Source organism: Fukomys damarensis, unplaced genomic scaffold (assembly GCF_012274545.1).
Source record: "Fukomys damarensis isolate Sample0158 unplaced genomic scaffold, DMR_v1.0_HiC HiC_scaffold_36, whole genome shotgun sequence".
Classification (NCBI taxonomy): domain Eukaryota; kingdom Metazoa; phylum Chordata; class Mammalia; order Rodentia; family Bathyergidae; genus Fukomys; species Fukomys damarensis.
Window position 1 is genome coordinate 26,176,689 of NW_022900948.1, and position 13,522 is coordinate 26,190,210.

Below are 13,522 nucleotides of genomic sequence, written 5' to 3' on the forward strand. Positions count from 1 at the left end.
AAGTCACAAAGCTACTTAAGGAGTGTACAGGCCTCGGGATGTGAACAAAAGAGCCTGTGAGTACAATGTTGCTGTCTCTGGGGGTGGAAGGAGAGGTGGTAGTGAAACACAGAACACAGAAATTAACCCAACTTGAAGAGGTGGAGGCTGTCAAGAGAGTCCCTAGAGAAGATGACGTCTGAGCGGAGGCTTAACAGGAGACAAGGAGTTGAGGGAAGGGATGGGAGTGACAGAATTCTAGGCAGAAGTAATAGCAGGGTGTGGTGTGTGCCAGGAACCAGAAGCAGCTTGGTACTGTAGGATTTTAAACAGGAAAGTGAGAAAAAGGGAGAGCGGAATATGCCAGAGCAGTGATGACAGGTCTTGCAGAGACAAGTTGCCTGAACTGTGACCCCCAAGCCCACTTATTTGTCACAAAGTGCTAACACTGCAATAAAACATGAATGAGGTTTAATTTAGAAAAAACTCATACATTAATATTTCTTGTCTTTAAGAAACATGTGTGCCACAGGTCTGCCACCACTGTGCTAGAGCAAAGAGGACAGATGCAGAGGAGGGATTCCAGAAAGAGGGCCTGGGATTTCATCATTGGAATGGCACGATCAGATGGTGTTTTAGAAAGATCACCCCTGTGGCTGTGAGAATGAGCTGGTCAGGAATCAGGGAGATCAGCAAGGGCACCTCTCACTCAGTAAGAGGAAAGATGCTTCTGCAAGATCACTGTTGGAGAGAAGACAAGGGAAGGGCTCATCTGAGTACTACGAATGCAGAGTACATTCTCTGAATGAACAGTCCTGTGGATTGCCAGAAGATGGGTAGCAAACGGGAAAGCCCTGTGGATGATGTATAAATTCTTACTATCAGTGAGAGAGAGAGAGAGAGAATGCAGGTAGGAGGAAAGTGGGTTTTCTGGGTGGTGGTAAAAGAAGATTAAATTTGCTTTATACTGTGTGAAGTTTTGTGTACACAGGATGCCCAAATTGAAATGTCAGTCTGAGAACGCTTATGAGTATGTTAGAGGCAATGAGCTTCAGAGTCAACAGTACTACGGTCATGACAAAATGAGGAGGCTCCAGTAGACTGTGTTAAGAGAGAAAAGCAGTGGGCAGAGGAAAGACCCTTGGAAAATGTTTAACAATGTTTAACAGGATGGCAGAAGAGGACGCTGTTAAGAACAAAGGTGTCAAACGTAGCAGATAAAGGACTACCCAGGAATGAAAAGTATACATAATTTTAACAATTAGGATGCCATAATTGTGCATACTGATTAGATGTCTTGGTTGAAGACAAGCCAAAGTATTCAGTTACTTTAAATAGACAGGTATTTATTAGAGGGTATGTGATAGTGTATACCAGTGATGGCAAACTGTGACAGACCGAGTGCCCAAACTGCAGACCCAAACCCACTATTTATCACAAAGCGCCAACACTACAATTTAACCTGAATGAGGTTTTAGTTTAGAAAAAACTCACACATTAACATCTTTTGTTTAAAAGAAAAACACAGTAACATGCGTGCCATAGGTTCACCACCACTGGTATATACAATCTCCGGGAAGCCACAGACACAGGTGTGGATGTCTTCCAGCCAGGAAGAGCAAAGCAGCCAAGGTAAACATCCACCCTCACCACAGGACTGTCACCACGAAATTCCACGGCCATCACTTCATTCTGCCTAGCTCATGTGACCAGGGACTGCAGCTTCACCAGAGTCATCCCCAATGAAGAAATGCCTCAGCCACTGTGCCTACAAGACGAGCTACTCTCGCTCCATGCCACCTGACTGAATGCTCACCTTCAGACCTCCAAAAGCCACTGTCCCATTGCCAAGATCATCTGCAAATGAAACTTCTGGGCAGAAGCAAGAAGCAACAAAATGAAGATGGAGTCCAAAAAAAGCAAGAATAATCTTTATTCCTCAGAAACACACTTGTAAAAATGTTACCAGTGAGATGAAAAGATTCGGAACACATTTATTTGGATGCAGCACATACACTGAGGATTAAAACATTTTCTAAAATGGAATACACCTGTAAACAAAGATCTCGGGGAGTCTGTAGGTGCTCAATTCCATTGCGCAGGGATGGTCCTGATTCCCTCCAAAAAAGATTGATTTTAGCAATAAAATATCTCAAAGGAAGTCAATATATTTTTAAGGACTTAAAATGGGCCAAATTATAATTATACACATAAAAGTGGTACAATAATGATCTGATATCACAAAAACACTAATAAAAAAGTTATCTCAGGCTACTAAGAGGAAAAAATGTTTGACTCATGACTTAACATGGCGGAAATAAATAATTTGGTACAAGTTTCACCATAAAAGACAACACATTGTTTTCTGGTTCTACAAAAAGAATGGGGTCGTGCCCATCCTACCTGTGCTACAGAATGCTTTGGCACGACCTCCTTCAAACCCTACAGGATTTCACTCAAGCCCTAAGTGCATCAACTGCCTGTTGCTTTCCAGTGGAGTGAGTTTAGCGTAAAATCCAACCCCTAATTCTGACAGTGTGTATTCACAACGGTGCCTTCTGAAATCACACAAGTTAGCAGCACCAATCATCGAGACATTAAAAATTATACTTGAGCAGTAAATTCTATCAAAACGGATGCTCTGTGATTCATGATTAGTACTAAGGCTGAAATTCAAAGTTGCTAAACTGCTCTAAGATATGAAAGTCAAAGTCTAGTATTTATATAATGTCTATTAAGTTATACTTTATTAAATTTCTGTCAAAGAAGGGGATGTTGCAGTCTTCCTTAATGAGTAGTTTGAATATATGTCCTTAGCCTAAAATAATTTAAATTTTAATAAACCACAGAGTTTTAGAGTCAGAAAGGACTAGGTCCAATCCATTATTTAAAGGTGGGGAAATGAGGCGAACAAGGGGGTAAATGCACCCAAGATGGACTCCGATTTCAGTCTTTGCAATAGCACTGTATACCCAGCTATCTTCCTAAGCCTTTTTGGTTTTATTTGCTCCCGTTAATTAAATAACAAAGAATATCAGGTATGTAGCAAGATGATAAACAAAGACTTTTACTCTGATTTTAAAATCAGAATATCAAAATGATTCCTGAGCCTTTAACTACCTTCATTTTACTGAGAATGCAGTTAACAGTAAATTATGACTAGCTACTGTGGCTATCTTCAAATATTTACATGGATACTGAAAACACCTCTGAGAGCTATCTCTTAAAGCCTCTCGCACACACACATCCATGTGATGCCCAGACGCTTCTCATGGAATGCAATGACACTACGGTGGCGATTGGAAGTCAGACGCTTGGGTCTTTCAAAGTGCAGTCATGAGTCTGTCCCGATACGTCCCACTGTGCGCCCCTCCTAAATTCTTCTGGTTCTGGTCGTGCACATAGTCAAAATGGCTGTCCTCTCCACTGGCCGGGGCTTTCCAGTGCGACTTGTCATCCTGAAAGGACGGCCTGTTTTGTTTGCAGAGCGAATGGTTAGTGGGACAATGGAAGAACATTAAGAAGTGAGTGGGACAACACAAGTGCAGGGGAAATGGCAGGGAAGACAGTGAATGGGGGTGGCTGACACCTGGAACGAATGGATTGTCTACTTTTGTATTTTTAAAACTCTGATACAGATCACCAGCTTCCCCATCTAGCAAAGTTCTGTCTGTGGCCCAGTTATCATTTCTCAAAGGTGTCTCATGGTCAAGTCAGCCTGGGGCAAGGCAAGGAAGATGGGAAGTTTCCTTTATCATACTTATGTGCAAGGTGAACGCCTTGGGGAGCCTTTGTCAGAAGTGTCAAACCAGTGAACTCTCTTTTCATGGGGTATCTCTGCATCACAAGGGAGCTTGAGAACACACAAAATGCTGGGTCCCATCCCAGAGATTCTGATGCAGGGCTGAGAACAGGCATTTCTAACAAGTTCCCCAGGGATGCTAAAGCTGCCAGTCATCGTGCCACTGGAGAAGGGCTCTGTTGGATCCCTTGTGAAAGCTGGGTAGAGCATGCCTCAGAATAAAACAAAATAGACAATACTGGATATAAAATCTTGTAAAAGTAGTGTTAATAAAATAAAATTCTGGCCAGGTGTGGTGGTGCATGACTATAATCCCGGTTATTCAGGAGACCAAGGCAGGAGGATCACCCAGTTCAAGGTCAGCCTGGGCAATTTTGCAAGACCATCTCAAGACAAAATAAGAAACAGGGCCAGAGATGTAGTTCAGGGGTAGAGTGCTTGACTAGCCTGTGTCAGGCCTTGGGTTTAATACCTAGTACTGAAAAACAAAAACAAAAACATCCCACCTTTCTACAAAATAAATAAAACAGTGAAAGATCTGAAATTGTCACTCCACTAATGTAACTTGATTTAAAGAGTTATATGAATATCATAACATTTATGCTAATGAAATTGTACTCCTGTGATATATGATACCCAATAAACTTACTGAACTTGCTCTCGGTGGATTTATTTCCATCACTCAGTTCTCCCTAGTTTCTGAAGGAGCTCAGACCTCACCTTCTTGCAAAGTGAATCCATCAACTCTGTTGCTGAGATAACTTGACACATAAACACCATTTAAGACTGATCTAAAATGCAGATTTTAGAGGCAGATTTCCTTTCCTAGAGCTGGCCATAGAAAACTACAGGGCTAATTATAAACACAGCACAGCAGATAACCAGTTCACTCAGCAAGGACTGTGCAGGTTAGGGCAGGGGTTGTTAAACAACAATAGCCCTAGGGCCAAATCCTTCTGTTTTTGTAGATAAGCCTCACTGGCACAGAGCCAAGCCCTCTTATTTATGTATCATCTAAAGTTGTTTTCAGACAACCATGACAATATGGAGTAGTTGTGACAGTGATCACAAAGCCAAAAATATTGACTATCTTTTCAGAAAAAGCTTACCTACCTCTGGGTTTAGGGGGAAAAAATCCATTATTACCCAAATAAATGCTGCCCCCATCCTTTAAAAAAAAGATTAAAAAAAAAAAAACACCAAAAAAAAAAAAAAAAAAAAAAACCTCACCACGAAGCTTTCATCACATTTTAAGAAACAAATTTTCAGGACAGGAAAATGTTACTTGGAAATTTTAAGTATCAACACACCCATTTTCGTCTGATCTCGGAAGCTAAGCAGGGTCGGGCCTGGATAGTACTTAGAAGGGAAAATTTTAAAGTAACAATTTTGATATAAAACCAAAAATATCTGAGGTCAGAATGATTTAAAAATTTCACTTTTACTTCACAAAGACTCATGGCTGGCTTCCTTCAATATGAAAATGATTCATCTCTGTCACAGCAGCACAACCCTTCACAGCTGTTTCTGCCACAGGTTTCCAATTCAGCACTGAGTGGGGACTTTTCTGGAGAAAGGAGAACTTCCCAAAGCCCAGTCTGTGGCCACGAGCACTTACCTGACATTTGGAGAGTGAGGGTGCCACCGAGGCTGGCTTGGGTGGACACTAGGATGGTACTGAGGCTAGAAATAAAACACCAAACATGATTACTCGATGGCCTTTGGGTTTCAATGGTTTTCATTCACTTTCTCTGTCAGTGGGACCCACCTCAGGGCCAAGCGGGCTGCGAATAGAATGCTGAGACCAACCTGGGGCTGAGGGCTGGACCTTTCCCAGGGTGATCACATTTCCCCCACTAACAAAGCTAGGGGGCTGGGGTGCTGCCCTGGAAGCAAGGTGTCAGCATCTGCCAGGAAGAGGGTGAGCCAGCATGTCCGCGATGGGCACTGTTTCCTCTCCTCGGGTTAACAGGAGCCAAGAGGCAGGGAGACTGGGAGAAAATCTCTCTCCTCAAGAACAGTGTTTTGTTGTTGCTAAAATGATGACAACTGTGCATAATGGTTATATCTGCATACACACCAGGAATGGGTGGGGATGCTCAGGAAGGCAGCAGGACTGTGGGTGATTTTTTTTTCTTTCTCCGCGGTATAAACAATAAAAATAATTTTCTAAAAGGCAATCCTCCAAAACAAAATGAAAAACCATTCAGAGCTCTCATCCTAATAAAAATTAAGGGAAGTAAAGGGGAGGAGAAGGACAAATGGACAAAAGGAAGGAGGATGCATGGGAAGTTATCCATCAGTTAAGATGAGAAATTAGATGCAGAGCCAGACCAAGGTGAAGCTCAGGTAGTGCTGGCTGGGTAGCAGGCTGCCTAACCACTTTTGGCCTGCAGAGGGCAGCAATCATAGACATTGCAAGAAGCCACGGGGTTTCTCAAAGCTAAACTTGCTATGGGGCAAATTAGGCCCTTCTGACATTAAAGTCATTACATTCTTGCCATCATTAATCTTTCAATTATTTCCACCTCTTCCTCCTTCCCCTGATGCTGTGGTTAATAAGCCTGCTCTCTGTTACAGAAAATTCTCTGTGATTCTGTTCATCCAATTTTCATAGATTTAAGATGCCTTCCCTGCCTATTCTGTATTCCAGTAATCTTTCTTTCCTCCTTCAAAGACACCTGTCAGCAAGCTGTGGCTGCATGGGAAAGGAATCTGGATAAAATATCTCAGCTGAAGGATCTGAGAGGTGACCAGAGCTTCAGAATCACTCTGACACAATGTCTTTGTATTTATCCCTGTTAGGGGACACAGAAATCTGCAGAGACTCGATGGTGTCCTCAAAGCCAAACTGTTCCAGGTGTCTAGGTCATCCAGAAAGACCCAAAATGAGGTTTCATGTACCAGGTCTTAAGAAAAGAAAATGACTAACCTACAATAGGACCTTCTGGTCTTTTCTGTCTTTAAACACACTCAAATTAGATTCATCAACCTTATCCACAGACCTGGAAAAAGGAGATTCCAGAATCTTCCCCTTACTTCTAATTTACTCACATTCTCAACTGTCAATACTTTTAATGTTAACTGAGGTGGGTCTTTCAACTGGGGCAGTTATGTCCCTCTGGGGACAACTGGAAGCATACATTAGGCATTTCTGCTTGTCACTGTTACAAAGAAAAGGGAAGCTGAACATCCTGTAATTCTAGGGAAAGTCCCAAACAATGAAGAACTGTCCCTCCTCAAAATGCCAATGGTGTCCTCATCAAGAACACAGCCGTGCATCCTCTACAGTTGGCTGACCTTGCTGTGCTGGGAATAAGATAAATGCTGCAATACCATGCTTCTGAAAGCCCTTCCTAGAATTCTGATATTATCAGGCCACTTCTTAGGACTTTCTCTTCCCAGTGAATTCACTCTCAAACCTTGAGAGTCTGAACCAAAACCTCTAAAACTGGCCAAGTGCAAAGGACTAGTGGTTGCAACGATGTGGTAAGAACAATGTCTAGATAAGTTTCTGCAGACCTGATTTTAACAAATTATGGCCCGGATGTTCCCAGTAAAGAAGGTACAGGGAACACACGCCTTCAGGGGAGAGGGCAAAGGCAGGGACAGTGCTGAACAGAACTGCCTTATTTTGATTTTCCTCTCTTTTTTAAGTACTGATCACCCACCAACAACCTTTCCTTTCCCATCCAACATGCCAGTTACACCCAGAGATATCGCAATAAAAACAGTCTGAACAAGAAGATTCAAGAATCCAAGGCAGGCAAGGAGACAGGGAAACTGGACTTTTCTCCAGCCAAGTTCAAAGTATTTCTACTTGTTGTTCCCTATAATGGAGAAATCATTTCCAAAGTCTGCACAGTGAGGACATGGTTTCACATATAAAAGTCAATGATCACTAAATTCCTCAGAAACATAACTTGAAAACTTGGTAATACATTGGGGTCTTGCTCTCACCTAGAATTAGTATCCACAGCAATGTAAGATCAGGAAAGGGGATATGAGAATAAGACTCCAAAGTGAAATCATTAATGGAGCAGCTTCCTTACTTGTGATGCACAACCACTTGAGAACAGTGCCTCCTGGGCACTCACAACCCCCAGGAGGCATCCTACTGTGGCTTGGGTGTGGTCTGTCCCCCAGGGGCTCATGGGTTGGCCCAGCGTGGTACCATATATCAGATGGGAGGAACTAGAGGGAGATTAGGTTTTTGGGAGCAACGCCTTTAACAGAAATGGAGGTAGTTCTTAAGGAACTCTGGTGATTTCCCATGAGAGTGAGTTGTTATAAAAGAGCAGGCCCAGCCCTGCCTCTCAACCTGGCCACCTGTCTTGCCACACGATACTGATCTCTCCTTCCATACTCGCCCCACCATTGAGATACCATCTTCCAGAAGACCCTCACCAGAGCTGAGCAGAGGTCAGCACCATGCTCTTGAACCTGCAATGCTGTGAGCTAAATGAACTGCTTTTCACCTTATAAGGTGCCCAGCATCAAGTATTTTGTTATAGCAACAGACAAGATGACTAATATGTGGTGCCAAGTTACAAGTCAGCAGACACGGAAGCTTGCAGTAACAAATGACCGCCTGGGAAACAATGTGCCCATCCTCTGTCCAGGGTCCTACCCTTGGCTGCTCATGAGAGCACCTTGGGAGAGCTCAAGCTTTAGTTTCTGTTCACTTTTCCGGGATTAGGCCCAACACTAACCATTTTTAAAATCTTGCTTAGATGGTTTTAACAGTTCAGAATTGAGAATTCCTGAGTCAGTGGCTTCCAGTTGTGAGGATCAGGAGGAGGGCATTTTAGTATACAGATGGGAGGCAAAGGTATTCCAAACAGACGGGCATGAGCGAGGAACCTCAGGAAGAAACTAAGGGAAAACATTTATGCAATTCTTGATGAGCTGAACACACAATATATAATGAGTGTTAAGAAATGGATGCAGATGAATTAGAGCAGGGCACAGAAGGCTGTGAGTGGCCAGAGAGCCAGCCACAGAGGCTTAGGAGGGGCTTATTGGCCAGGCGGAGGTTTCTGTGCTACCAAAGGCTTTGGCAGTGGGTGGACAGGCAGGCGGCCAGCATGATCTTACGAGAGGGAAGATGAGCTGTGGAATCATACCCACGCTCCTTCTGCAGGTAACGGGTTTTAGAAAGTGGGCTCTAGAAAGCACTGCTATACTGATTTTAACAGCTGTGGAGAGGTGGCGAGGCTAGTTTGTGATGGTAGGAGGGGTCAATACACAAACAATTTTGAGAAATGCTGGATAGAAAAATCCTATGTCACTTTTACAGGATTTCTTAGTACTTCTGCATCCCAGTGGGCACTGTAAATCCAAGAGGGGAGTGAAGGATGCAATATTCCCAAACATTTGACCAAAACATTCTCTCCTGAAGGCATGTTTCCAGGGACTTGTGTTCGCTAGGCCGGGGACACACTTCACCGAAAAGCTGGCTCACTTGTACACCACTAAGAGATCATGTTTCACCACCTAGAAACTTAAACATATGTCCCCGATGCCTGCCAGTTGACAAGGTGAAGCAAAACATCAGTTCTGATGACCAAGAGGAAGCAGGGATAAGGAAGAAAGGAGTCTCTTATCATTTTCTCAAAAAACATGTACCATTTCTTCAAAATCTAAAGACTGTTCATTGTGGAAAATTTAAAGCTTTAAGAAAACGTTTAAAAGTAGGATCTCACCTGGTAATTATGGACTTCAGGATTTGTTTTAGAGCTGAAAGAAAGAAATTGTAACTTTATAGAATGCCACACTGTGGATTTATTTCAGAAACAGCAACTTTCATTTATCACTTTCAAGATCACAAATACAAACACAAGGTGACATTTCAAAATGCAGCTGTGATGTCATATTTGAGGGCAGAAGGGGAGTCCTTTCAGTTCCCACTGCAGGCCCGCCCCGGCAGTATGAGGCAGCCCTACAGCACTAGGAAGTTTGGCCACGTGCAGAGTTTCTTCCAGCCGGAGAGATTTACCGACACTCTGGACAACTCCCCTCAGGCACTCGGGGAACCAGATGTGGGCCACTGAAGGTCTGACTACCACCGTGGCAGGTTCACACAGGGCTCTGTCCTGAGGACTTCACATCTGTCACTCTTTGATCCACACACCACAAGTCTGTGAGGTTATGTGTTTCCCAGCACCTCGTTTTAGATAAAGGAATAGTTGCCTAACAGTGAATTAGGAAACCTACTCAGGGTCACCCAGCTAGGTTATGGCAGAGCCGGGGTTGGATTGAACATCTGCTCAACCCCAAAGCCTATCTTCTTTCACCAACATAAGCCAGCTCTCCAAGGTTCTGTGAAAAGGTTGACAGAGCTTCCTGCGGATGGTCCTATTTTGATAGAACTACTCTCCCAAAGTGGGAAAGGAAGGAGAGAGCAGCTTGGTATAAATTAAAACCACAAACATGGCACAACCACTGGGCAATCACTGTTGCTAGGGTGGTGTGCTTGAAATCGAGGTTTATTGCTTTTGCAACGAGAGGAAACTGTCACTGTTAAAGGAGTCTTGCCTGGGGTCTAAATGGCTCTGTGTTCATTTTTCGGATAGGGCTAGTACTACCCAAACTAGGCTCTGGGCCAGCACCTAGGGCTGGATTTCATCAGGTAGCTTAAGTGCTCTGTGAGGTGTCATTTTTCTGGTAGCACCTCTGCAGCCCAGAGCACAATTTCATCCAAGGCTCCCACAGCAATCTTGCTCACCCCAGGATCCCACAGGCTGTGAAGAGCAATCGAACAGCTGCGAAAGGCGGTTATTAGCTCATTTGTTCCTAAAGGGTATACAGGGGCTTATTTTTTGTTTGTTTGTTTTCATTCCCAACCACTAGATGCTAAGAAGAAAAATGTCATTTTATTAAGAAAATACAAACAAAACAGTCACCTCCTAAAAGAGCAAAGAAGAGAAACTATAGCTCATAAATTCCCTGAGAATTAAGAGCAAGACACCTAACCGGCTAAGAAAGGTGCGAATACTACAGATCCCAGACAAACACACACCAGCAGACCTCCAACTAACCCACATGACACATTACAACTTCCTCCCACTGCAGGGGGCAGAGACAGTGAGTAGTTCATCAGGACCCCAGAGTTCCTTCTTCAGATGTCGAGAATCAACAAAATCAGAAGCAAGAGGCAGAATGGCACTGCCAATGTAGTTTGAAACCAGAGAGACAAGGCTGTGCTCATGAGAAGCTAATTCTGAGACATGAGAAGACACAAGAAGCTAATTCTGTTCTCCAGAAGCTGATGTTTCTTGAAGATTTAGAGCTGCCGGGGCAGGGCCTGGCCAAAGGGCTGGATCTTTCCCTCTAGACTCAACTTCCTCTAAGTAGCTCCACTTTTGTTGCTCTGGCTTCTACAATATTCCAGGGTTCTTCTGGGGTGTGAAAATTAGAGACTAAAAATGTTGGGGAAACAATGAAACAGCCCGTCTCCTTGTTTGGAAATGAGAAAAGGGAGACCCCCCCCCCGCAAGAAGGTTGATGTCCCTATAGCTGGGTCAGTGCAAAGGCAGTGCCAGAGGGAGGGTTCCTAAGACATCCTTCACCGTCACGTGCCATGCCTGCCAAATGTCCTTGCTGAGTGTGCCCAGCTCAAATCCGCCCTCCCCAGCAGCCTTGAGAACCGTGCCTGGAATGACTGGACCAAGGGCCCAGTGACTCAAATCTGTGGTTCTCTCATAGCACAACTGTCCACCAACAAGTCCAAACTCACACAGGAAAAGCAGTAGTTTCACAGATAGAGAGAGGTATATGCCAGGAAGGATGGTAGATCTCACCTGGGCTGATTCACCTGGGGAGCTTTGAAAACCAGAAGCCTAGGTTCCACACCTGTCCACAGCTCATCTGCTTGACCCAGGATGTGGGCTGCTGAGGGGGACGATTTAGAGCTCATCGGGTGAGTTCAATGCACAGGCAAGATCAAGAACATCTGCACAATAAGCTGCATTTCCCTCCTCTATGGGCCAAATCTGGCCTGCTGGTGTTTGTGAATAAAATTTTATTAGAATGCAACTATGTTCATTCATTTTCTTATTGTCCATGGCTGATTTGGAGCTACCCCAGTAGAGCTGAACAGCTGTGGAGGTGACAGCACAGCCTGAAGTCAGAAGAACTTCCTGTCTGACCCTTTCCAGAAAGTTTGCTGACTCCTGTGCTGGAGATTTGCAGTCTTGCGACAACTTCTTTCTCCTGCAGGAATCTCAGGGCAGGTATTTCATGTCTTTGACATGGAAGAATGTGACACCTGTGTGACAGGGCGCAAACCCAGCCCCTGCTCTCCCCTCCAGCCTGTGCTCCAGCCTGTGAACATGGCCTCCCTTCCCCATCACCATCTGACCTGCCATTAAAAATTGTGCACCACACATACCGACCACCCTTATCATCCACTGCCACACTACACAAAGCACAACATTACTCAAATAGAGCATCTGTGTTTTCCAAAAAAACAGCCTTGGAACATTCTGTTATGTACTTATGAAAGCCTGGAGGACAGTATAAGCAGGCAGCAGAAAAAGGGGAAAAAAATCAGGTGACTCATTCTGATTTAATTGTTTTAAAGAAAAAAAAATCAACAAAGCAAATAAACATGACAGTTAGGAGTTGTACTCCGGAGTCTGGGGCACTTACCAGAGCTGAGCGGCTATCACTGGGTTGCTTGCTATAAAGGAAAAAGAGAAAGTTATGACATCTTTGAAGAGCTTTAAAACTTTCACCACACAATGACACAGAAAGAAACTTCTCTGGCTTCTTGGGTCACGGAACAGTTCCCACAACACTCTAAGCAGACCTGCACTGGCTACTTCTCTCCTGCAGGTGTGTACTGTCCCTTCCTCCAATTCCCTCGGCATTCCTTCTGCAAACAGGTTCCCAGGGCCAGGACACTGGGATGTGGACATGAGAGAGAGACATGGACCTTGCTCTCTAGAAGCACATGGTCCTGAGTCACAGGCAGGAAGCACTGGGAAGATAAGGTGGAGTTTACTCATCTATGCTGTTTTCCCCTCACCTTTTGCTTTTTAAAAGGATATGGCAGGGAAAATTATTAAAAGCTTCATAAAGAAGATGCTAGGACTCTGGCTAGAAAATGTTAGTGAAATAAAGGAGAAAAAAAGGAGCTAGGGACCAGGAACAAGAGTGGAAGGGAGTCACAGAACCAGGAGTCTGGAACAGCTCCAAGTCATCTGGTGGGGTCCAAGCACAGATCCCTGCTCACTCCCTCTGCAACAGCCATGTGGGGCTTGTTACCTTTGTGCCTACCTAGACCTGCAGGGCCTGGGAGCCTACCACTGTCTCCAATGAGGGCCTTTTATCTTTGGAAAATACTTCCTTTGCTGGACTGTGTTCGGACAACTGTGACACAAGGGACAACACACTCCGGCAGGATCCTGCTCAAGGAGGCAACAGCCTGGGGACAGGGCGAGTTCTCACCCCCTGGGGCCACACTCACTCCTCAGTTGGCTGCAGTCACCCTTCATCAACCCACTGTCCCTCTCCAGCTGTTCTCAAAGACGAGGTCACGTTTTTTTCTGGGCTTTGAGCATTTGTTTTTCTTCCACTAAAGCAGCCAAAAAGGACTAAGGCTTGCTACTTTGCTGCTGTTTATAAAGGTCAGAAACAAGCGGAACAAAGGTTTAATATTCTAGAAGGGGTGGGCTGCAGATTTAAGGACTCGAGTTTGATCCCCGGTACAAAAAAAAAAAAAAAAAAAAAAAAATT

The 13,522-nt window shown here is 44.2% G+C and overlaps 1 protein-coding gene across 4 annotated transcripts in view; it reads right to left on the reverse strand.

Annotated features, from left to right (window-relative positions):
* Epb41l4b (erythrocyte membrane protein band 4.1 like 4B) overlaps positions 1 to 13,522 on the reverse strand; it is a 116,165-nt gene that overhangs the window by 50,822 nt on the left and 51,821 nt on the right. For all 4 annotated transcript variants that reach the window (XM_033759255.1, XM_033759253.1, XM_033759254.1 and 1 more), the window contains exons 13-15: positions 12,434 to 12,464; positions 9,487 to 9,520; positions 5,400 to 5,464 (exon numbers count right to left, since the gene is read on the reverse strand). In XM_033759255.1, coding sequence (XP_033615146.1) covers positions 5,400 to 5,464; positions 9,487 to 9,520; positions 12,434 to 12,464 — 130 coding nt within the window. The remainder of the gene's footprint in view (positions 1 to 5,399; positions 5,465 to 9,486; positions 9,521 to 12,433; positions 12,465 to 13,522) is intronic.